We start from the raw sequence: 25,888 nt of genomic DNA on the forward strand, positions 1-25,888 counted from the left end.
TTTATATATATAGATTATCATTATAAGTATATGTGATATATTATATATTTATAAATTATTGTATATTATATAAACACACACACACACACATATATATACATATATACATATATAATTAGTATATATATATAATATACTAGCTTGGGTTCCCAGCGTTGCCCGGGTTATTTGAAAAAGTCAATTTTTGATTGTACAAAATGCATACGGTTGTGGGTGAACTACAACTCACATCATGCCAGGTTCACGCTGAGAAACTCCATCAGTACTTAAAGTTTGTGATGTTGGGCAAGTTTGCTCTGGATGCATCATGGGTGGGGTTGAGTGTGCTCTCTGGCTGTAGGGTGAACTATAACTCCCACTCTGGTGAGTCAGTCCCCTCAAAGCCTTCCAGTAGGTTGAGTAAGTCCTGGGGGTTCTGTGTGCCAGTTTTAGTCCCGGTCCATCATTGGTGGTTGCTGTTGTTTTTTTCAGGTTTGTACGAAGACGGCGAGAAGTTCTCGGTGCCCTGCTTCCGGGTTGGCAAAAGCCCCGATTTGTCAGCCAAAACGACGGGAAAGAAATACATCATTCCAAAGTAATCTTGCTTCCCCATGCTGTATCTATCTATCTATACAGTAGAGTCTCACTTATCCAAGCCTCGCTTATCCAAGCTTCTGGATTATCCAAGCCATTTTTGTAGTCAATGTTTTCAATACATCATGATATTTTGGTGCTAAATTTGTAAATACAGTAATTAGTACATAGAATTACTGCATATTGAAGTACTTTTTCTGTCAAATTTGTTGTAAAACATGATGTTTTGGTGCTTAATTTGTAAAATTATAACCTAATTTGATGTTTAATAGGCTTTTCCTTAACTCCTCCTCCTTATTATCCAACATATTCGCTTATCCAATGTTCTGCCAGCCTGTTTATGTTGGATAAGTGAGAGACTACTGTATACACACACACACACACATATATATACATACATATACATACACAAACACACATCTGTAAAATGTCCAGGGTGGGAAGAAACATACAACAATAATAATAATAATAATAATAATAATAATAATAATAATAATTATTATTATTATTATTATTATTATTATTATTATTATTACGACAAAATTACGATCTGCCAACTGCAAAAGGCCACCCTGCTGGGATCTGCGCGCATCATCCGAAAATACATCACACAGTCCTAGACACTTGGGAAGTGTTCGACTTGTGATTTTGTGATATGAAATCCAGCATATCTATCTTGTTTGCTGTGTCATAAAATAATAATAATAATAATAATAATAATAATAATAATAATTCTTATTATTATTATTTTATTTTTGTACCCCGCCTCTATCTCCCCAAAGGGGACTCAGGGCGGCTTACATGGGGCCAAAGCCCGAGCAAATACAAAACAAACATAGAACAACATCAAATAACAAAGACCTACACGCAAATGAAAATTAAAAATGGCATAAAATAAAATCACAAACATTAGTAAAACGCAAGCTAATACACAGCCGTGAAGTCATAAAAATGAACTGGGCAAAAGTGCGCCAAGTGACTTTAAGTAAGTGTGATTTATTGTTATAATTGTATTATTTTACTTTGTTTAATAATGTGTATTATGTTGTTATGTAATGTTTGTGTTGCTTTTATGACTGTAAACCGCCCTGAGTCCCATCCGGGAGATAGGGCGGTATATAAATAAAGTTTTATTATTATTATTATTTTGTAAACATATATACCATAAATCTTTGTGGAATAAAGTCTGGCTGCTTCCTGCCTGGGGGAAATTCTTTATTGGGAGGTGTTAGCTAGCCCTGATTGTTTCCTGATTTCCCCCAGGCAGGAGGCAGCTAGGCTCCGAAGCTGTAAGGCCATTCGTAGCCTTACAGCTTGTACGAGCTAATCAAGCTGACCAGTGGCAATATTCACACTTGCCTCAAGCAGACAAGAGTTCTTTCTTTCTCCCACCCTGGACATTATTCCACAGATATATCAACCCCACTTGCCTAGTTTCCAACAGACCCCACAACCTCTGAGGATGCCTGCCATAGATGTGGGAGAAATTCCTCCATGAAAGCCTTCGACAATACATTGTTATATTTATTTATATTGCTCTTTTAAATGAATGCTCACAGTGGTTCTCCCTTCCAGGATGGCCCTGACCCTCCGCCCCCGGGCCGGCGGTGTCCAATGGGATCCGTCCCTCCCAAAGCCCGAGGAGATGGAGCTCTCCTCGGCCGAGAGCCCCTGCGAGCTGAAGCAGCCCGAGCCTTCGCCCTTCTCCTCCAAGCGGACCATGTACGAGACCGAGGAGGTGAGCAGGCTTCACTGGATCCTGAGACAGGGCTGAGCCTCTATACCTCTCCTGAGAGGCCTTTTAGGACTAAAGAGCGGGGCTAGGAAGGGGGCGGGGCCTCCTTCCAAGAGCCTGAGACAGGGCTGAGCCTCTATACCTCTCCTGAGAGGCCTTTTAGGACTAAAGGGCGGGGCTAGGAAGGGGGCGGGGCCTCCTTCCAAGAGCCTGAGACAGGGCTGAGCCTCTATACCAGGGGTCCTCAAACGTTTGAAGCAGAGGGCCGGTCCACAATCCTTCAGACTGTTGAGGGGCCGAATTATCATTTGGAAAAACAAAATGAACAAATTCCTATGCACACTGCACATGTCTTATTTGTAGTGCAAAACAACAACTATAACAACAATGAAAAAACAATACAATATTTAAAAATGAGAACAATTTTAACCAACATAAACCTATCAGGATTTCAATGGGAAGTGTGGGCCTGCTTCTGGCCAATGAGATAGTCAGGTTAATTAGGATTGTTGTTGTTGTTGTGTCTTCAAGTCATTTCAGACTTTGGGTGAGCCTAAGTCTAAAATTATTTATTTATTTACTACCTTTATTTACTACATTTATATCCCACCCTTCTCACCCCGAAGGGGACTCAGAGCAGCTGTATGTACATATGATATATTATGTTATTAGCATAGCACAATATTAGCATTTTATATTACTATATTGAACTATACCACTATACTGTAATATTATATGTAATATATAACATATAATTAATATTATTATATGGTATTATTATTATTAGTATTATATTGTATAACATGATAATATTATCAATATTATACAATATTACTATATAAAATATTATATTATAAAACTGAGGGTGGGGGCCAGGTAAATGACCTTGGAGGGCCGCATCTGGCCCTCAGACCTTAGTTTGGGGACCTCTGCTCTATACCACTCCTGAGAGGCCTTTTCGGACTAAAGGGCGGAGCTAGGGAAGGGGCGGGGCCTCCTTCCAAGAGCCTGAGACAGGGCTGAGCCTCTATACCTCTCCTGAGAGGCCTTTTAGGACTAAAGGGCGGGGCTAGGGGTGGGGGCGGGGCCTCCTTCCAAGAGCCTGAGACAGGGCTGAGCCTCTATACCTCTCCTAAGAGGCCTTTTAGGACTAAAGGGCGGGGCTAGGGGCAGGGGCGGGACCTCTTCCCAAGAGTGCGAAACAGGGCTGAGCCTCTATATACCTCCCTTGAGGCTCTTGTTAGAACACGGGGGCGGGATATAGAGGTTCAGCCCCGTCAGGCACTTGGGAAGAGGCCCCGCCCCCTCCTCTAGCCCCGCCCCTGTGTCCTGACAGGCACCACAGGACAGGGATAGATGCTCAGCCCTGACTCAGAGCTCGTAACTCCGCCCATCCCAGTCCTGGCCGCCCATTTGTGGCCCCCTCCCCCTCACAACCCTTCATCTTGGACTATGGGGGAGGTTCAGCCCCGCCCTCTTGACAGGAGCCACGCCCACCCCTCTAAGCCACACCCCCTTTCCAGCGGGTGCTGAGTCATATTTTTTCTGGAAATAAGGCCAAATAAGTTTGGGAACCACTGATTTATAGGGTTAGCAAACTGCAGTATTGGATGGGTTGCTGAGAATTTTTTGGACTGCGTGGCCGTGTTCCAGCAGCATTCTCTCCTGATGTCTCTCCTGCATCTGTGCTTTGCGTGCAGATGGTGATCCCCGGGGATCCAGAAGAGATGGCCAAATTCCAGGCTCAGACGCTGGAGGCTTCCCAGTACGCGCTGGAGGTGTCCTTCCCCACAATGCACCTCTTCCTCCCCAGCAAAGAGTTTTACGAGAGCATCTACAACAGGTCAGCACACCTTCCTTTTTCTATGAATCATCCCTGGGTCTTTGGTGGTGTCAATTGAGCAGAACCCATTGCATTCCGTTAGGGAAACGGACTTGTCCTCCTCAGAGTTTGGAAGTTTCACTATGTTTGGAATAGAGAAGGAAAGGGTGTCCAAAAATATGTATCCTTTTCTCGCTCCAGGATCAACAACGACCTGTTGATGTGGGTGCCCTACAGCCTGCCCCCCAGCCCCTCGGAGACACCACTGGGGTCCAGTTCCACAACGTCCCCTTTTGCCAGCGAAGGGCCTTCCTGCATGCGATGGCCGGAGAACTTCAAGATGTGCAAGTCGGCCTTTAAGCTGGGTTATTATCATTATTATTATTATTAGATATACAACAAGGTTAGTCCACAGCAAACAAGATCGCTCTGCTGGCTGTTCTGTTGGATCCCACGTCAGACACTTCCCACGTGTCTAGGACTGTATTATTATCATTATTATTATTATTATTGCTATCATCATCATCATCATCATCATCATTATTATTAGAAACACAACAAGATGAGTACACAGCAAACAAGATCACTATGCTGGCTGTTGTATTGAATCACAGGTCGGACACTTCCCATGTGTCTAGGACTGTATTATTATTATTATTCTTTGATATACAACAAGATTAGCCCACAGCAAACAAGGTCACTCTGCTGGCTGTCATATTGGATCCCACGTCAGACACTTCCCTATTATTATTATTTTATTATGACACAGCAAACAACATAGATATGCTGGATTTCGTATCACAAAATCACAAGTCGAACACTATTATTATTATTATTATTATTATTATTATTATTATTATGTTAATATTCTGCCTTTTTCCTCCATAAGGAGACTCGAAGCAGCTATGTATCTATTATTAGTATTAGAATGTATTATTATTATTATTATATTATGTTTATATTCCGCCTTTTCTCTCCATAAGGAGAGTCAAAGGAAACTATGTATCTATTATCAGTGTTAGAATGTATTATTATTAATATTACTATTGCTATTCTTATTATTATTATTATTTTATTATGACACAGCAAACAAGATAGATATGCTGGATTTCGTATCACAAAATCACAAGTCGAACACTTCCCAAGTGTCTAGGACTGTGTGATGTATTTTCGGATGATGCTACAGATCCCAGTCGGGTGGCCTTTTGCAGTTGGCAGATCGTGATTTTGTCAATGTCTATTGTTTCCAAATGCCGGCTGAGATCTTTTAGCACGGCACCCAGTGTGCCGATCACCACCGGGACCACCTGCACTGGTTTCTGCCAGAGTCTTTGCAGTTCAATCTTGAGGTCCTGAGAGCGGCTGAGTTTTTCCTGTTGTTTTTCTTCAATGCGACTGTCACCTGGGATGGCGACATCAAGGATCCAAACCTTTTTCTTTTCCACAACTGTGATGTCTGGTGTGTTGTGTTCCAGAACTTTGTCAGTCTGGATTCGGAAGTCCCACAGTATCTTTGCGTGCTCATTTTCCAATACTTTTGCAGGTTTGTGATCCCACCAGTTCTTTGCTGCTGGGAGGTGGTACTTGAGGCATAAGTTCCAATGAATCATTTGGGCCACAGAATTGTGCCTCTGTTTGTAGTCTGTCTATGCAATTTTCTTACAACAGCTGAGGATATGATCCATGGTTTCGTCGGTTTCCTTGCACAGTCTGCATTTTGGGTCATCAGCTGATTTTTCGATCTTGGCCTGAATTGCCTTTGTTCTGATGGCTTGCTCCTGGGCTGCAAGGATCAGGCCTTCTGTCTCCTTCTTCTTCAGGGTCCCATTCGTGAGCCACAGCCAGGTCTTCTCCTTGTCAGCTTTTCCTTCAATTTTGTCAAGGAACTTTCCATGCAATGTTTTGTTGTGCCAGCTGTCAGCTCTAGTTTGTAGTGCGGTTTTCTTGTACTGGTTTTTTGTCTGCTGTGCTTTGAGGAGTTTCTATTTTTGACTTCAATCAAAGCAGGTTCTTCACTTTGCTTTACATATTCTGCCAGGGCATGTTCTAAAAATTATAATAATAATTTTCCTGTATTTATTATTATTATTGTTATTACATGTATTATTTTACTCTATTATTATTAAAAGGATACATAAGCACATTTACATTGAAGAAGATGAGAATAATGATTTGATTAGAGTTGGGCAATCTTATCTTAAATTTGAGCTTTATGTACATATTCAAGAACATTTAACCTACTGATGCCTCAATGGACTGACAAAGAGTTTTGGAGGCTTTGGAAAATGACACATTTATTTTTGTCCTGAATTTCCAGATTCGGACTCGGAGGAAGAAGACTCCCACTTTTATTCGGTGGAAAAAAAGGCGGAGCAGCAGAGCCCCTTCCCGCTGAGCTGTGTCTCCGTCCTGCTGAGTGTCGGGAAGGGGAGGATCACGGCCCTCTGCAATGCCAAGGTAACCGCAGCCCCAGTGGGAATGGGAATGGGAAGTTTGTTCAGACTTTTATCTTTCCTTCATAATAATAACTAGCTTGGGGTACCCAGCGTTGCCCAAGGATTTGCAAAAACTCAATTTTTTAATTGTACGAAATGCGTAACTACAAGTCACATCATGCCAGGTGAACCTCGAAAACTTATTTATTTATTTATTATTTATTTAATACATTTATATCCCGCTCTTCTCACCCCGGACTCAGAGCGGCTTACAAATTAAATTTACATACATTATATTATTAGCATAGCACAATATAAGCATTAAATTACTATATTGTAGTATACTAGCTGTGCCCGGCTACGCGTTGCTGTGGCGTTGTCTGGTGGTGTTGGTGAGAAATGGTTGAGGTAGTGGTGGTATTGAATGTCTGTTGTATGGTTGTCTTTATGTTTAGTATGCACACTGAAGTGGATTATATGGCAGTGTGGACTCAAGATAATCCAGTTCAAAGCAGATAATATAAGATTCTAAATGGGTTATATAGCTGTGTGGAAGGGCCTTGAGTCTACACTGCTATATAATCCAGTGCAAATTAGATAATCTGTGGAAGAGGCCTAAGTGAGGCCTAACTCTGCCTGTCCCCTGGGTGAGTGGGTTGCTAGGAAACCAAGTGGGCAGAGCTTAGCCTTCTAACTGGCAGCAATTGGATAAAAAACTATTATTCCTCTCCCTCTAATTAGGACTTTATTTTTCTTTTCTTTTTGTTGTATCAACCTAGAGGCGTGGATGATGGGTTGTGTTGTCAAATTTCGAGGTTGGGGGGCCTGTAGTTTTGTTGTTTTGTCGGTTGCCGTGATGCCATTACTCTTTTATATATATAGATGGGTGGCCAGGACTGAGGTGGGCGGAGTTACGAGCTCTGAGGCAGGGCTGAGCTTCTATCCCTGTCCTGCGGTGCCTGCCAGGACACAGGAGGCGGGGCTAGAGGAGGGGGCGGGGCCTCTATACGCCGCCCCCGTGTTCTAACAAACGCCTCAGGGGAAGTATAGAGGCTCAGCCCTGACTCGTGCTCTTGGGAAGAGGCCCCACCCCTAGCCCCGCCCTTTAGTCCTAAAAGGCCTCTCAGGAGAAATATAGAGGCTCAGCCCTGTCTCGGGTTCTTGGAAGGAGGCCCCGCCCCCTTCCCTAGCTCCGCCCTCTGTGTCCCAACAAGCGCTCAGGAGAGGCATAGAGGCTCAGCCCTGTCTCAGGCTCTTGGGAAGAAGCCACGCCCACTCCTCTAGCTCCGCCCCCTGTGTGTCCTAAGAGGCGCCCTCAGGGGCTCAGCCCTGTCTCTGGCACTTGGGAAGAGGCCCCGCCCCTCCGCTGGCCCCGCCCCCGTGTCCTAATAGGTGCCATCACTGCCCCCCTGGATCGCTCCAGCGCCCACTTTGGGAATCCCTGATCCATATCCATCATTGTTTGGATTCATAGTGTGCTACGGGAGAATGTGGACTACAACTCCAATATCCCTTTCTTTCTTCCTTCTCCTTCCCTCCCTTCTTTCACTTGGGCGACCTTTTTCCCGCTGCAGGGCGAAGGGGGCAAGAAGCTGGAGGGCTCCCACGGGGAGCTGGTTTTGGACGTGGAGAACGGCTGCCTCTTCAGTGTCTCCCAGTACAAAGGCCGCGACGACCTCGGCTATTTCTGCATCGAAGCGGAGAAAGTTGCACTTTATCACAAAGGTACGGGACCGGTAGGATCCCCTGATGGCACAGCAGGTTAAACCACTGAGCTGCTGAATGTGCTGACTGAATCTGGGGAGCGGGGTGAGCTCCCACTGTTAGCCCCAGCTTCTGCCAAGCAAGCAGTTCAAAAACATGCAAGTATTAGTAATAATAATAATAATAATAATAATAATAATGGATCATAAAATTGTTTGATTTAATACAAATGGACAGTCTGACACAGAAACTACAAGACGTTAAAAGACAAAACAGATTGGTCTGGCTTTAAAGATTTCATCCGAAATGGAGGAAATACTCTCATAATAGACCTTTCCGATGTATGAAAATCCCAAAACCTAAAGAAGGAATACTGGGAAATACAAGGGACAATGATGAACCTATGAAAAGTAATTCCTCAAGAGGTTAAATGTGTTAAATGTTTTGATACGGCCGATGGGCTAATCAATAAAATATGATTTGATTTGATAATTCCTCAAGAGGACAATGGGAAGACCCTTCTATCTTTTTTTATCACATTATTATTATTATTATTATTATTATTATTATTATTATTATTATGCTCTTTTTTCATTTATTTATTTATTCTTTCTAAAAATAATAATAATAATAATAATAATAATAATAATAATTTTATTTTTGTATTCCCCAGAGGGACTCGGGGCGGCTTACAGATATAAAACCAACATACAATAATATCAAATACAAAAACACACAAATAAATTTAAAAGGCATTAAAAATCACAATCATTATAAAACACTTTCTACTTTCCCCCGCTCTTTTTTCCAGCACTCCTCCTTCACTATCCTCCATCGTTACGTTTCCTCGCTTTCACTGTAAATATCACTTGTAATACAATAAAAATGGTTTAAAAAATAAAATAATAATAATATTTTATTTTTGTATTCCGCCCCATGTCCCCGAAGGGACTCGGGACGGCTCACATGGGGACGAAGCCCAGTACATTATAAAATGCAATGTCAAATACATTTAAAACAAGGCACATAAAACAAGCATATAAAAGAGTAAAACATTCTAATAGTAAACAAGGCACTGTTAAGGAATCAATAGGTACTGCTCCGGCGGGAAGGTAATGGCGCTCCATGCAGTCATGCCAGCCACATGACCTTGGAGGTGTCTAAGGACAACGCCAGCTCTTCGGCTTAGAAGTGGAGATGGAAAAGAACCCACTCCCAAAGCAGACCCACCAGTCGCGTATTAACCCTGGATGCTTTCTCTGCGTTCCTTACAGCCGTCGTGGAGGACTACCTCATGGCTGAGCACTTGGAAATCCCCAGCTTCCTACCTCCGGAGGGGCTGCACCCCACCATTTACGCCTCCCAGGAAGGCACCGTTGCCTGGCCTTTGGGGAGCAAGAAGGAAGGGCCCCTCAAAATGCTCTCCTTGGCCATCCAGATCAACTTGGACTTGGAGAAGAACATCAAGGTAGGAATTGGGTTAGGAACTCTTCTCTGTTGAATTGTTAGGAATTTTGGGAGTTGAAGTCCAAAACACCCAGAGGGCTGAAGTTGGCCCATGCCATGAGCCAATCGTATACTCTTTCTCTTCCCATCTTCTGCCTTGTTGTCTCGATGCAACACAGGGTTGGGAGGAACGCTAAGCCTCTTTCTTCTGTGTTGTCAGGAGTTCTTGGTGACGTTGCGGCTCGAAGGCGCCACTATGCGGCATTACATGGCGTTGGCCCACCAGAGCTGGTATTCGCAGGTAAGAGAGACCGGCAGAATTGGCCAGTTTCAGAAACATTAAAAATTAACTAGGTATTTTTAATTGCAAAACTGTGAGTCAAGCACTGAAAGGGTTAAATAGGTTAGCGTCGCCCTGAGGAGAGTGAGTATGCCGAAGCCTGTTGGCGAGGAGGCCGAAGCTTGTTGGCGAGGAGGCCGAAGCCTGTTGGCGAGGAGGCCGAAGCCTGTTGGCGAGGAGGCCGAAGCCTGTTGGCGAGGAGGCCGAAGCCTGTTGGCGAGGAGGCCGAAGCCTGTTGGCGAGGAGGCCGAAGCCTGTTGGCGAGGAGGCCGAAGCCTGTTGGCGAGGAGGCCGCAGCCTGTTGGCGAGGAGGCCGCAGCCTGTTGGCGAGGAGGCCGAAGCCTGTTGGCGAGGAGGCCGAAGCCTGTTGGCGAGGAGGCCGAAGCCTGTTGGCGAGGAGGCCGAAGCCTGTTGGCGAGGAGGCCGAAGCCTGTTGGCGAGGAGGCCGAAGCCTGTTGGCGAGGAGGCCGAAGCCTGTTGGCGAGGAGGCCGAAGCCTGTTGGCGAGGAGGCCGCAGCCTGTTGGCGAGGAGGCCGAAGCCTGTTGGCGAGGAGGCCGAAGCCTGTTGGCGAGGAGGCCGAAGCCTGTTGGCGAGGAGGCCGAAGCCTGTTGGCGAGGAGGCCGAAGCCTGTTGGCGAGGAGGCCGAAGCCTGTTGGCGAGGAGGCCGAAGCCTGTTGGCGAGGAGGCCGAAGCCTGTTGGCGAGGAGGCCGAAGCCTGTTGGCGAGGAGGCCGAAGCCTGTTGGCGAGGAGGCCGAAGCCTGTTGGCGAGGAGGCCGAAGCCTGTTGGCGAGGAGGCCGAAGCCTGTTGGCGAGGAGGCCGCAGCCTGTTGGCGAGGAGGCCGCAGCCTGTTGGCGAGGAGGCCGCAGCCTGTTGGCGAGGAGGCCGCAGCCTGTTGGCGAGGAGGCCGAAGCCTGTTGGCGAGGAGGCCGAAGCCTGTTGGAGAGGAAGCTCTGTGAGAGCGAAGCTGTTTATCTGTGTGAGAAAGAAATATAAAGGACTGTATGTGTGTTATGGAAACCTTATGAATTGTTATTAGAGGCAAAGATGAAGTCCTTTGGCCACATCATGAGAAAGACAGGAAAGCTTGGAGAAGAGAATGATGCTGGGAAAATGGAAGGAAAAAGGAAGAGGGGCCGACCAAGGGCAAGGTGGATGGATGGTATCCGTGAAGTGACTGGCTTGACCTTGAAGGAACTGGGAATGGCCCGGCCAACAGGGAGCTCTGGCCTGGGATGGTCCATGAGGTCACCAAGAGTCGGAAGAGACTGAACGAATAAACAACAAAACAATCAAATAAAAATATAATAAAGGAAGGAAGGAAGGAAGGGCAAGACTGTGTTGAATATTTCTAGTGGTTGATCTTCCCCCTAAAATGGAAAGACCAGTCAGCGTGGTTAACCCCCAGTCTCATTCTATCCATATTTTCCTCCTTAGATGATTGATTTCTTAGATGTCCTGGACGACCCAATCCTTGGTTTCGTGCCACCCACCATCATCACCGTCTTGCACACCCACCTCTTCAGCTGCGCTGTGGATTACAGGTATAGGGACATAATAATAATAATAATAATAATAATAATAATAATAATAATAATAATAATAATAATAATAATACATCACACAGTCCTAAACACTTGGGAAGTGCTAGATTTTGTGATAAGAAATCCAGAGTATATATCTCATTTGCTATGTCATACTATGTCTTTATGTCAATAATAATAATAATAATAATAATAATAATAATACATCACACAGTCCTAAACACTTGGGAAGTGCTTGACTTATGATTTTGTGATAAGAAATCCAGCATATCTATCTTGTTTGCTGTGTCATACTATGTCTTTATGTCACTAATAATAATAATAATAATAATAATAATAATAATAATAATACATCACACAGTCCTAAACACTTGGGAAGTGCTTGACTTATGATTTTGTGATAAGAAATCCAGCATATCTATCTTGTTTGCTATGTCTTTATGTCACTAATAATAATAATAATAATAATAATAATAATAATAATAATAATAATACATCACACAGTTCTAAACACTTGGGAAGTGCTTGAATTGTGATTTTGTGATAAGAAATCCAGCATATAGATCTCGTTTGCTGTGTCATACTATGTCTTTATGTCACTAATAATAATAATAATAATACATCACACAGTTCTAAACACTTGGGAAGTGCTTGAATTGTGATTTTGTGATAAGAAATCCAGCATATAGATCTCGTTTGCTGTGTCATACTATGTCTTTATGTCACTAATAATAATAATAATAATAATAATAATAATAATAATAATAATAATAATAATACATCACACAGTCCTAGACACTTGGGAAGTGTTTGACTTGTGATTTTGTGATAAGAAATCCAGCATATAGATCTCGTTTGCTGTGTCATACTATGTCTTTATGTCACTAATAATAATAATAATAATACATCACACAGTTCTAAACACTTGGGAAGTGCTTGAATTGTGATTTTGTGATAAGAAATCCAGCATATAGATCTCGTTTGCTGTGTCATACTATGTCTTTATGTCACTAATAATAATAATAATAATAATAATAATAATACATCACACAGTCCTAGACACTTGGGAAGTGTTTGACTTGTGATTTTGTGATAAGAAATCCAGCATATAGATCTCGTTTGCTGTGTCATACTATGTCTTTATGTCACTAATAATGATAATAATGGAAAATTGGTCGAATCCTTGGTCAATGAAGGGGAAGATCCGTTTAGATATAAGCCCATCATATGGTAAATCTGGGGGATCGGTAAATGGCATATTTCCATGTGTGTTGCTATTATGCCATTACTCTTCTTAGCATCCCTTCTTTTCCGCCGGCAGGCCCCTCTACTTGCCCATCCGCGTCCTCATCACCGCCGAGACCTTCACCCTTTCCAGCAACATCATTGTGGACACCTCGGTCTTCCTCCTCCGGTGAGTCCATACTTCCCAGAGGTTGTTTGGGTCCTTTGGGAGAGTTACACAATTGCGAGAGTTTGGCAATTGAGAGCCATTGCTGCATATTGGGATCGGTAATATTTATTTATTTACAGTATTTACTATATATACTCAAGTATAAGCCTAGTTTTTCAGCCCTTCTTTTAAGACTGAAAAAGCCCCCGTCGGCTTATACTCGGGTGTGGGTCCTGATTGGCTTATATTTGGGTCAGCTTATACTCGAGAAGATATGGTACATTTATTATTTTTCTCTATTTTTATATTTATTATTTTTCTCTATTATTGTTGCTACTATTATATTTATTTTACTCTTTTTTATTATTTTTATTAATACATTTATTATTTCACTCTGATCTAATTATTATTATTATTATTGCATTTAGTATTTTCCTGTATTTATTATTACATGTATTATTTTCCTGTATTTATTATTATTATTATTACATTTATTATTTCACTCTGATCCTGGCTGTGTGCCCAGGCTTTTAATCAATAAATGGTGAAGATGACACGGACTGAACTATGGACAAAGCATGAGGAAGAACAGATCTGATTTTATGTTTGAAATGTATATTTTTAATTCATAATGTATTTTAATAGTTTTAACTGTTTTATGTGCTGTTTTATATTGGCTTGTGTGGGCATCTAATTGTTGCCACTGTTGTAAGCCGCCCTGAGACCCTTCGGGTGAGAAGGGCGGGATATAAATGTGAGAAATAAATAAAATAAATAAATAAAATCTTATTATTATTATTGCATTGATTATTTTACTCTATTTACTATTACATGTATTGTTTTCATGTATTTATTATTATTATTATTATTATTATTACATGTCTTATTTTACTCTATTATTATTAAAAGGATACATAAGCACATTGACATTGAAGAAGATGAGAATAATGATTGGATCAGAGTTGGACAGTCTTATCTTAAATTAGAGCTTGATGTAAATATTCAAAAACATTTAACCTACTGATGCCTCAATTAATGTAATTTCTAGGTTCATTCTGGACGACTCTGCCCTATACCTCTCAAATAAATGTGACACCGAGACAGGAGACTTGAGGAAAGGTAATTCTTATTTTATTTTGACACAGCAAACAAGATAAATATGCTGGATTTCGTTTCACAAAATCACAAGTCGAACACTTCCCAAGTTGTTGTTGTTGTTGTATGTACTTAAGTATAAGCCTATTTTTTCAGCCCTTTTTTAGGACTGAAAAAGCCCCCCTCAGCTTATACTCGAGTGAGGGTCCTGGTCGGCTTATACTCGAGTATATATGGTACATGTATTATTTTTCTCTATTTTTATTTATATTATTACATTTATTATTTTACTCTATTATTATTGTTACTATTACATTTATTTTACTCTGTTTTTATTACTATTTATTATTTCACTCTGATATTATTATTATTACATTTATTATTTTATTATTATTAAAAGGATACATAAGGGCATTTATATTGAAGAAGATGAGAATAATGATCTAATCAGAGTTGGACAGTCTTATCTTAAATTAGAGTTTTATGTAAATATTCAAAAACATTTAACCACTGATGCCTCAATTAATGTAATTAATTAATGGTATCTATTTTTATTTCTGAAATTTACCGCTCTCGGCTTATACTTGAGTCAATGTTTTCCCAGTTTTCTTGTGGTAAAGTTAGGTGCCTTGGCTTATATTTGGGTCGGTTTATACTCAATTATATACAGTATTATTATTATTATTATTATTATTATTATTATTATTAACTGTTCTCGGCTTATACTTGAGTCAATGTTTTCCCAGTTGTCTTGTGGCAAAATTAGGTGCCTTGACTTATATCCGGGTCATCTTATACTCGAGTATATACGGTATTATTATTATTATTAACTGCTCTCGGCTTATACTTGAGTCAATGTTTTCCCAGTTTTCTTGTGGCAAAATTAGGTGCCTCGGCTTATATTCGGGTCATCTTATACTCGAGTATATACGAGTATATATTAATAATAATATATTATTATTAGTAGTAGTAGTAGTAGCCCTAGATCAGGTTGAATTAATTCTCCTTCAAAGACCGAGGTTTTAAGTAGGGAGCAGTCTTGCCCATCCAATTCATAGGAGGGTGAGAAGTACCTGCCGGGACATGGGAATAAGCCAAACACAAACTCTGGTGCCAAACTGAAATGTTGTCTTCTCATGGTTCCAGACTACATTTGCGTTGTGGATGTGGACCTCTTGGAGTTGGTGATCACCACTTGGAAGGGGGCCACCACCGAGAAGCTGGTGAGTTCTCCAGTGGAAGAGTAACAAGGACCTTTCTTTCACTGAGAAGCTCTAGGTGTTGTTGCTGTGATTTTTTCAGGCTGTAATTGACTATGTTCCAATAGTATTCTCTCCTGATTTTTCACCTGTATCTGTGGCCAGCGTCTTCAGAGGTTCTGTTGGCAATGAAGCAAGTGAAATGTGTGTGTGTCTATATAATGCTTTCCTTCACCCTTTTTTCCTCTGCCTCGTTCACTTGCCGGATGTGGTTGTTTAGGCCTGTTGTCCTCCTCCCTCACGTTACGCAATCCGCCAAGGGTGGAGGCTACTCTGCGCATGCGCACAATGCAATTTTAGTTTTGGGGGGGTTTTGAGTGACTTCCAGTTTGAATTTTTTTTTGGTTTTGATGTCTAAACACAGCGGGGATGACCATGTCTTTTGTGGCCATGTTTCGTGGGTTTTGGGTGTTTAGTTTTGCTGTTTACTTTAAGGCAGAAATGGTCAGAACATTTACTGTATATACTCGAGTATAAGCCTAGTTTTTCAGCCCTTTTTTTAAGACTGAAAAAGCCCCCCTCGGCTTATACTCGGGTGAGGGTCCTGGTTGGCTTATATTTGTGTCAGTTTATACTCAAGAATATATGGTACATTTATTATTTTTCTCTATTATTATTGGTATTATTACATTTATTTTGCTCTATTTTAATATTGTTGTTATTATTATTATTATTATTATTATTATTATTATTAACTGCATTTCTATACTGCTTTTCTCACCCCTGGGGGTTTACAATATAAAGCGGTTTACAACATAATAAATGGCAAAATTCAATGCCTTAAAATATATATAAATATATCACATATCTAAATAAAATACATACAATTGTAGATTAAAACCATTAAAACTATAAAAACATCAAAGACATATGCATAAAACTTGCTATTACAGCAATTAGTTCCCTTCCCCCACCACCCTCTCCCTCTCATTGTTATTAATACATTTATTATTTCACTCTGATCTTATTATTATTATTATTGCATTTATTATTTTACTGTATTTATTATTACTTGTATTATTTACTTGTATTTATTATTATTATTATTATTGCATTTATTATTTCACTCTGATATTATTATTATTATTATTGCATTTATTATTTTACTGTATTTATTATTACTTGTATTATTTACTTGTATTTATTATTATTATTATTATTATTGCATTTATTATTTCACTCTGATCTTATTATTATTATTGCATTTATTATTTTATTCTAGTATTACTTGTATTATTATTATTATTGCATTTATTATTTTACTCTATTTATTATTACTTGTATTATTTTCCTGTATTTATTATTATGATTATTACATGTATTATTTTACTCTATTATTATTAAAAGGATACATAAGCACATTGACATTGAAGAAGATGAGAATAATGATTGGATCAGAGTTGGACAGTCTTAGCTTAAATTTGAGCTTTACGTAAATATTCAAAAACATTTAACCTACTGATTTCTCAATTAATGTAATTTTATTGGTATCTGTTTTTATTGCTGAAATTTATCACCCTCGGCTTATACTGGAGTCAATGTTTTCCCAGTTTTTTGTGGTAAAATTAGGTGCCTTGGCTTATATTTGGGTCGGCTTATATTCAAGTATATACGGTGTGTGTGTGTGTGTGTGTGTGTGTGTGTATATATATATATATATATATATATATATGGTTTCACTTTGTGGTGACATTATGCGGTTGTGCAATAGCGATTACAATGTGGAAGAATAGGTGCGTTGTTTTAGAATTTGTCCATATATAATGTGACTGGGGATGTCATTTAATTTCATTGTCCCATGTAAAATGACAGCAATGTTCTTCTGTCCTGTTCTATTCTAGACTCGACCGCTCTTTGAGCTGCGCTGCTCCAACAACGTGGTCCACGTCCACACTTGTGCGGACTCCTGCGCGGCGCTGGCCAACCTCATCCAATATGTCGTGAACAACGGAGATTTGCACCCGCCACCCCGGCATGACAGCCCCACCGAGATTGCGGGCCAGAAAGTGCAGGTGAGCGCATTGAGCAGCGGGGAAGAATCATTTACTTCCTTTGAGTTTTGAGGAGAATAGAGGCAATATGAGTGGACCAAGACAGTCTGTGGTGCATAATAATAATAATAATAATAATAATAATAATAATAATGTAATACAATATAATAATAATACACTTATAATTGTATATTATCTATCTATCTATCTATATAAAAGGGTAATGGAATCATGGCACCGGACAAAACAACTAAACTAAAAGCCCCACAACCTCAAATATTGACAACACAACCTCTCATCCACGCCTCTACGTTCATACAACAAAAAGAAAAGAAAAATTAAGTCCTAGACACAGCAACGCTGGCCGGGCACAGCTAGTATATATATATATAAGGGTAATGAAATTTCGGCCTTGGACAAAACAACAAAACTACACATCCCAGAAACACTAAACCTGGCAGCACAACCCCTCATCCATGCCTCTAGGTTCATACAACAAAAAGAAAAGAAAAATAAAGTCCTAATTAGAGGGAGAGGAAGAATTGTTTTTATCCAGTTGCTGCCAGTTAGAAGGCTAAGCTCCGCCCACTTGGTCTCCTAGCAACCCACTCAGCCCAGGGGACAGGCAGAGTTAGGCCTCACTTAGGCCTCTTCCACACTGCCTATAAAATACAGATTATCTGATTTTAACTGGATTATATGGCAGTGTAGACTCAAGGCCCTTCCACACAGCTATATTACCCATTTATAATCTTATATTATCTGCTTTGAACTGGATTATCTTGACTCCACACTGCCATATGATCCACTTCAGTGTGCATTTTATACAGCTGTGTAGAAGGGGCCTCATACTTCGCCACAGCAACACGTGGCCGGGCACAGCTAGTTACATATAATATTGCTAATAATATTGCAGCATAGTGGTATAGTACAATATAGTAATACTGTACATACTCGAGTATAAGCCGACCCGAATATAAACCGAGGTACCTAATTTTACCACAAAAAAACTGGGAAAACTTTGACTCCAGTATAAGTTGAAGGAGGTAAATTTCAGAAATAAAAATAGATACCAATAAAATTACATTAATTGAAGCATCAGTAGGTTAAATGTTTCTTAATATTTACATAAAACTAATTTAAGATAAGACTCTCCGGCTCCGATTAAATCATTATTCTCATCTTCAATGTAAATGTGCTTATGTATCCTTTTAATAATAATACAGTAAAATAATACATGTAATAATAATAATAATAAATGCAGTAAAATAATAAATATAATAATAGAGTAAAATAATAAATATAATAATAAGAACAGAGTGAAATGATAAATGTAATAATAATAATAATACAGAGTAAAATAAATGTAATAGTAGCAACAACAATAGAGAAAAATAATAAATATAATAATACCAATAATAATAGAGAAAAATAATAAATATACCATATATACTTGAGTATAAGCCGACCTGAATATAAACCCACCAAGACCCTCCCCCGAGTTTAAGCCGAGGAGGGTTTTTTTTTCAGTCCTATCAGTATATCATAATACAATAAAATAATAAAACAATTAAAATAGTTAAATAACATAGTAAAATACAATATATAAAAGATTTAACACAGTGCAACGCCGAATATATATGCCAGTCTTCCATCAGACCTTGTGCAAGAGCCTTAATCCAATCAATGTCCCAGTAAGCCCCCGGTATTGAAAACTTCTGACCTGTTCTAGAGTATGCCCATAAAAGAACATGCAATGTGAGGACGCACTCAAAGGCTAGTGAACATCACAGATATATATACTCCACTTGCTTGACTACCATCAGATATTGCGAAGATGCCAGCTACAGATACAGGCAAAACATCAGGAGAAAAATGCTGCTATTTATTTATTTATTTATTTATTTACAGCATTTATATTCCGCTCTTCTTTCTCACCCCGAAGGGGACTCAGGGCGGATCACATTACGCATATAGGCAAACATTCAATGCCTTTTTTTTTCCATAGATTTTTATTGTGAAACCTCTTTTCCAAAAGTGTTACATTAAAAAGTGGGGGAACAATCATAGGGATAGGAAAGTAGGAAATGATAGAACTACTCTATAAGTCTATCTACTCTATACTATGTGTCTATCTCCAGGGGTAATGGGGTACGGGGTACCGGGGGGGGGGGGGTTTCGTCAACTTCCAATCTCCTTCTTTGTGGTCTATACTTTTCGCGTCTTTAGTATTCACTGTGGCTTCCCCTACTCTTATCTCGACCTTGCTTTGTTCCATCTTACATTCTCTTCTAAATCGTTATTATCATTTTCATTTTCCTCTGCAACATATATTTCTTTAATGGTGACCAATCTGTTCTTTTGCATTTCACTCCTTGGAAGTGTTTTAATGTTTGGGTTAGTACATCCATATTCATAATATCCATTACCTTCAAAATCCATTGATCTATTGTTGGTTTCTCCTTTGATCTCCACACTTTGGCATAGTTGATCCTAGCCGCCGTTGATAAAAAATGAAAGAGTTTCTCTTTATTTTCTACCATTTTATCATCAATTATACCCAGCAGATAGTATTCTGGCTTCAATCGATTTTTTACCTTTAGGATTTTCTGTATCTCTTCAATGCCTTTCAACATAGAACAAAGACAGGACAAACATAGGCTCCGAGCGGGCCTCGAACTCATGACCTCCTGGTCAGAGTGATTCATTGCAGTAATTGATTACAGCTGCTCTCCAGCCTGCGCCACAGCCCGAGCCCAAAACGTCAGGAGAAAATAATAATAATAATAATAATAATAATAATAATAATAATAATAATAATAATTTTATTCTTATATCCCTCCCCATCTCCCCGGAGGGACTCGGGGCGGCTTACATGGGGCCATGCCCAGACACGACAGCACAAATCAGATCAAACATTAAACCGAGCAGTAAAACTTCAACATGATTAAAAACAGTCATAAAAGTCAATATACACAATAATATTAAAATCCCGATTTGGGTCAAAAGATCCAGGCCAAGGTGCAAAGCAATATCAAGTTATCAGGGAGGGATAATTATACAGCAGGTGTAATACTTAAAGTGCTGAATGAATCCTAAAAACAATCCAGAGGGTCTACTGCTTAATAGGTAAATAACATGATCCCACAAGGATCAGTCAACGAAGGCCTTCTGGAATAGCCAAGTTTTCAGGCTCTTCCTGAATGAGAGTAGGGTAGGGGCCTGCCTAATCTCCCTGGGGAGCGAGTTCCACAGCCGGGGGGCCACGGCGGAGAAGGCCCTCTCCCTCGTCCCCACCAACCGCAACTGCGAAGTTGGTGGAAGCGAGAGGAGGGCCTCCCCCGACGAGCGAAGAGGTCGTGCGGGTTCATAGGGGGAAATGCGGTCTCGAAGGTAGGTGGGTCCCAAACCGTTAAGGGCTTTGTAGGTGATAACCTGCACCTTGAATTGGGCTCGGAAAATAAATGGCAGCCAGTGGAAAATGCTGCTAGAACATGTCCGTACAGCCCGGAAACCATACAACATCCCAAGCTGACCCGACTCTGCTTCCCTTCTCTTTTAGTTGTCGGAGAGCCCGGCTTCTCTGCCCCCGTGTCCTCCGGCCGAGACGGCGGCCATCAACCAGCGCGACCTCACGGACGCCCTCATGGACTCGGAGCGCGGCCTCCAAGAGCCAGCCGGCGAAACTGGTAAGGACGGGACTGTGAGGGATATTCCCAGTGGTAATAATCGGCACCAAAACAACATGTTATACAACAAATTTGACAGAAAAAGTAGTTCAATACGCAGTAATGTTATGTTGTAATTACAGTATTTACGAATTTAGCACCAAAATATCACGATATATTGAAAACATTGACTACAAAAATGCCTGAATGTATCCTCTTATTCCTCAGGGGAGCCTGGTCTCCGGCGTCAGCCCTCTCCCGTATCGGTGTATCTTTTCCCCGGAGAGAATGGCGCCAAGGCCAAGGCTCCGGCCCCACCACCAACCCCAGCAGGAGAGGGACTGGACTTCAGCCCTTCCGAGGACAGCGAAGGAGAGAGCGAGGCCACCGACGATTTCTGCATCCTGGACGCCCCTGGCACCGGGATCCCAGTAAGCAGGAGGGAGCACAGAAAAGACGGGGAAATTTAATGCAAATGAAGATAAATTGTTTACGTACATCAATATGGCCGCAAGGATTATATATGCGAAGCATTGGAAATCACAAGAGATTCCGGGAAAGGAATAATGGCAAGGAAAAATTGAAGATATGGATGAATTGATGTTTTTATTAAAGATGCATAGAGGACAGCCAATAAAAAAGACAGACTGGGATCAATATAGAAAATATATGGATAAACAGTAAGAAACAAGCCTTGTTACTGTAGAATCAAATAGTGTACATCAGTACAACCAGAATTTAATCTATCTATCTATCTATCTATCTATCTATCTATCTATCTATCTATCTATCTATATATAAAAGAGTGATGGCATCACGGCGACCCACAAAACAACAAAATTACAGACCCCCCAACCTCGAAATTTGACAACACAACCCATCATCCACACCTCTAGGTTGATACAACAAAAAGAAAAGAAAAATAAAGTCCTAATTAGAGAGAGAGGAATAATTGCTTTTATCCAGTTGCTGCCAGTTAGAAGGCTAAGCTCCTCCAACTTGGTCTCCTAGCAACCCAATAAAAAATAATAAAAAACACTAAAAAATTAATACAATAAAATACTATAATAACAGAAAATAATTAAAAATAATACAGGAAAATAATAAAATAGAATAAATAAAAAGATGACTTACAATAAAAATAATTAAAAAATACAAATAAAAATTACACAACAATTTTTAACCAATTCCACCACCACTTTGCCACAGCAACACATGGCTGGGCACAGCTAGTACAATTATAATATGAACAAATTGGCCCCCATATGGGAAGAATGGAAGTACAAAATTTATGTTTTTTGGTTTTTTTAAGTAGTTAGTTAATGTATGTGTCCTTTTTTTTTTTAGGTTAAATTGATTGTTGTAATGTGTTGTGGAAAATGTAATAAAAAATTATATATATATAAAAAGAAAAGATGGGAAAGCCTTAGCATTAAACGGTTGTGTTGTTAAAGTGCTTTTGATAATGTTGTGTCCTCTGGAAAGCATGACACGGAATGGGGGGACTGGGTGGGGTCTCTTGGGAATTTTATAAGAATTGGGAATTTGATGTTGCTCTTTGCAGCCTCGGGACGGAGAGCCAGTGGTGACGAAGCTGCTGGAGGGTCCTGTCCGCGTCCAGGAGGGCCACTTTTCCCGGCCGCTGGGCAGCACCGACCTGCTGAAGGCCCCCTCCCGCTTCCCGGTGCCTGAGAGCCGGGTGATGATGCGGGAGATCTCAGTGGTCTGGCATCTCTATGGCGGCAGGGACTTCGGGCCCAGCCGGTCCGGATTGGGGCATGCCCACTCGCCCAGGTGAGCTCCTTTCTTTGATTTATTATTAGCTTGGGTACCCGGCGTTGCCCGGGTTATTTGAAAAATTCAGTTTTTAGTTGTACAAAATGCATAAGGTTGTGGGTGAACTGCGACTCACATCATGCCAAGTTAACCCCCAGAAACATCAGGACTTAAAGTTTGTGATTGTAATGAAGTATGAATTTTGGTTTACAGATGTTAATGTTTAATTGTGTGTTTGTGTTTTAAAAGGGTAAGTATTACAGATACTGCATCTCAGCACTCAGAGGCTGGTTGCCATGGAGAAGTAGGCGGAGCCAACTGCAGTTTTGTTGAAAAAGTGTAGAGTTTAAAAAAGGGATTCAGTCTGTGCTCTTATGAGGCACAGGGAAGATTGATCCCAGGTTTAGGGGATCAAGAAAACTCAATTGTTCATTTTGAGTCAGTTTAAAATAAGTTTGGTGACTTATTTAATGTAGTTTGTGTCCTGGTAAGGAACAGAGAATCTGTGATCGTATATCACAGGGTGACTGCGGTTTAAAAGTAGTAGAGGAAGAAGTTCTAACTACTTTAAGTAAAAGAAATGACACTTTAGGGAGTTTATCTTACCTCATTCTAGTATTGTAATTGTTAATAAAAGTGTCCCTAAGTGAGAAACAATATTGTAACCACTAAGCTCTGTGCCTGAATAAACTTGTTATTGTTCCTCCAACATCTAAGCCTCTGTCACATATACAGTAGAGTCTCACTTATCCAACGTTCTGGATTATCCAATGCATTTTTGTAGTTTTTTTCTCTCCTTTCCTCTGATCTGACCTTGTTTCTCTGTCCCAACTTCCTGCCTTTCAGGGCCAAGCCGTCCGTCTCCAGCACCCGATCCTCCCCTTCCCGTTCCTCCTTCACCAACCGGCCCCAGAACACTTGGCGGGCCCAAGGCGGTGCCAGCCGCATCCATGACCTTCTCATGGAGATCCAGCTGACAAAGGTGAGCCATTGCCAGAGCTTGAGGATTGGGAGATTTCCACTTACCTGTATATCTACGTGTATACATTATTTTTATATGTGACTTTTCGCCTCACATGTTTGCAAGTCTTTGCAAATCCTATGCAGATATAATTATCTATATAGAGAGAGATGTCTAGATAGATATATACGAATATACATATATAGGGCTTGCAAATGTTTGCAGGGGAAATGCACACAAACACACACACACACAGAGATTTCTAGATAGATATTCGCTTATCCAAGCTTCTGCCGGCCCGTTTAGCTTGGATAAGTGAGACTCTACTGTATTATACAATAATTTATAAATATATAATATATTGTATATACAGTAGAGTCCCACTTATCCAACATAAACGGGCTGGCAGAATGTTGGATAAGCAAATATGTTGGATAATAAAGAGGGATTAAGTAAAAGCCTATTAAACATCAAATTAGATTATGCTTTTACAAATTAAGCACCCAAACATCATGTAATACCATAAATTAGACAGAAAAAGTAGTTCAATACACAGTAATGCTATGTAATTTAGTAATTTAATGCTTTTATTGTGCTATGCTAATAATATATTGTATGTACATTTGATTTGTAAGCTGCTCTGAGTCCCCTTCGGGGTGAGAAAGAAGAGCGGGATATAAATGTAGTAAGTAAATAAATAATATTTGGAAGCTGAAGTCTGCCCGTTGTTGTAAAGGTGTCCCTTCTCGCTTTCTCCAGGTGAGCTTCCAGCACGAGACGTATCCCGGGGGTGCTGCCGAGAAGCCCTCCCTGGAGGCGGAGGAGCAGCCCGTGGCCCGGCAGGTCTTCATCGTCCAGGAGCTGGAGATCCGGGACCGCCTGGCCTCCTCCCAGATCAACAAGTTCCTCTACCTGTACAGCAGCGAGGGCATGCCCCGACGGGCCCACTCCAACATGGTACGGGGTTGGCATCCAATACGGCCACTGGGGGATATTTATTTTATTTACTACATTTATATCCCGCCCTTCTCACCCCAAAGGGGACTCAGAGCGGCTTACAAATTCCATTCACATACAATACATTATATTATTAGTATAGTACAATACTAGCATTAAATTACTATACAGTAGAGTCTCACTTATCCAACACTCGCTTATCCAACGTTCTGGATTATCCAACGCATTTTTGGAGTCAATGTTTTCAATATATCATGATATTTTGGTGCTAAATTCATAAATACAGTAATTACTACATAGCATTACTGCGTATAGAACTACTTTTTCTGCCAAATTTGTTGTCTAACATGATGTTTTGGTGCTTCATTTGTAAAATCATAACCTAATTTGATGTTTAATAGGCTTTTCCTTAATGCCTCCTTATTATCCAACATATTCGCTTATCCAACATTCTGCCGGCCCGTTTATGTTGGATAAGTGAGACTCTACTGTATTGTACTATGTCATTACATTATAATATTAGTAGTAATATTACATTAAATATATAATACATAATTAATATGATTAAATTGTATTATCAGTATTATATGTATATACAATATATTATATTATTATATATTATTATAAATTAAGTTGTATATTATACGTTTTATATATATATATAACTTAATGTATAATAATATATAATATAATATTATAAATTAAGTTGTATATTATATACTCGGTATTATATATACTATACAGTAGAGTCACAGCTATCCGACATAAACGGGCCGGCAGAACGTTGGATAAGCGAATATGTTGGATAATAAGGAGAGATTAAGAAAAAGCCTATTAAACATCAAATTAGGTTATGATTATACAAATTAAGCACCAAAACATCATGTTAGACAACAAATTTGACAGAAAAAATAGTTCAATACGAAATAATTCTATGCAGTAATTACTGTATTTACAAATTTAGCTCCAAAATATCACGATATATTGAAAACATTTACTACAAAAATGCGTTGGATAATCCAGAACGTTGGATAAGTGAGACTCTACTGTATGGGAGCCCTGGTGGCAAAATGTGTTAAAGGGCTGAGCTGCTGAACTTGCAGACCAAAAGGTCCCAGGTTCAAATCCCAGGAACGGAGTGAGCACCTGCTGTTGGCTCCAGCTTCTGCCAACCTAGCAGTTCGAAAAC

The 25,888-nt window shown here is 40.2% G+C and overlaps 1 protein-coding gene across 1 annotated transcript in view; it reads left to right on the forward strand.

Moving 5' to 3' along the window:
- Window positions 1-25,888, forward strand: part of atg2a (autophagy related 2A) — a 65,873-nt gene that overhangs the window by 28,968 nt on the left and 11,017 nt on the right. The window contains exons 16-33 of the mRNA XM_062964786.1: window positions 472-574; window positions 2,149-2,311; window positions 4,009-4,151; window positions 4,332-4,495; window positions 6,448-6,587; window positions 8,140-8,290; window positions 9,544-9,737; window positions 9,936-10,016; window positions 11,493-11,599; window positions 12,921-13,013; window positions 14,041-14,111; window positions 15,234-15,310; window positions 17,188-17,358; window positions 20,900-21,026; window positions 21,234-21,436; window positions 22,570-22,799; window positions 23,628-23,763; window positions 24,502-24,699. Coding sequence (XP_062820856.1) covers window positions 472-574; window positions 2,149-2,311; window positions 4,009-4,151; window positions 4,332-4,495; window positions 6,448-6,587; window positions 8,140-8,290; window positions 9,544-9,737; window positions 9,936-10,016; window positions 11,493-11,599; window positions 12,921-13,013; window positions 14,041-14,111; window positions 15,234-15,310; window positions 17,188-17,358; window positions 20,900-21,026; window positions 21,234-21,436; window positions 22,570-22,799; window positions 23,628-23,763; window positions 24,502-24,699 — 2,552 coding nt within the window. The remainder of the gene's footprint in view (window positions 1-471; window positions 575-2,148; window positions 2,312-4,008; window positions 4,152-4,331; window positions 4,496-6,447; window positions 6,588-8,139; window positions 8,291-9,543; window positions 9,738-9,935; window positions 10,017-11,492; window positions 11,600-12,920; window positions 13,014-14,040; window positions 14,112-15,233; window positions 15,311-17,187; window positions 17,359-20,899; window positions 21,027-21,233; window positions 21,437-22,569; window positions 22,800-23,627; window positions 23,764-24,501; window positions 24,700-25,888) is intronic.

This window comes from Anolis carolinensis, unplaced genomic scaffold, assembly GCF_035594765.1.
Source record: "Anolis carolinensis isolate JA03-04 unplaced genomic scaffold, rAnoCar3.1.pri scaffold_14, whole genome shotgun sequence".
NCBI lineage: Eukaryota > Metazoa > Chordata > Lepidosauria > Squamata > Dactyloidae > Anolis > Anolis carolinensis.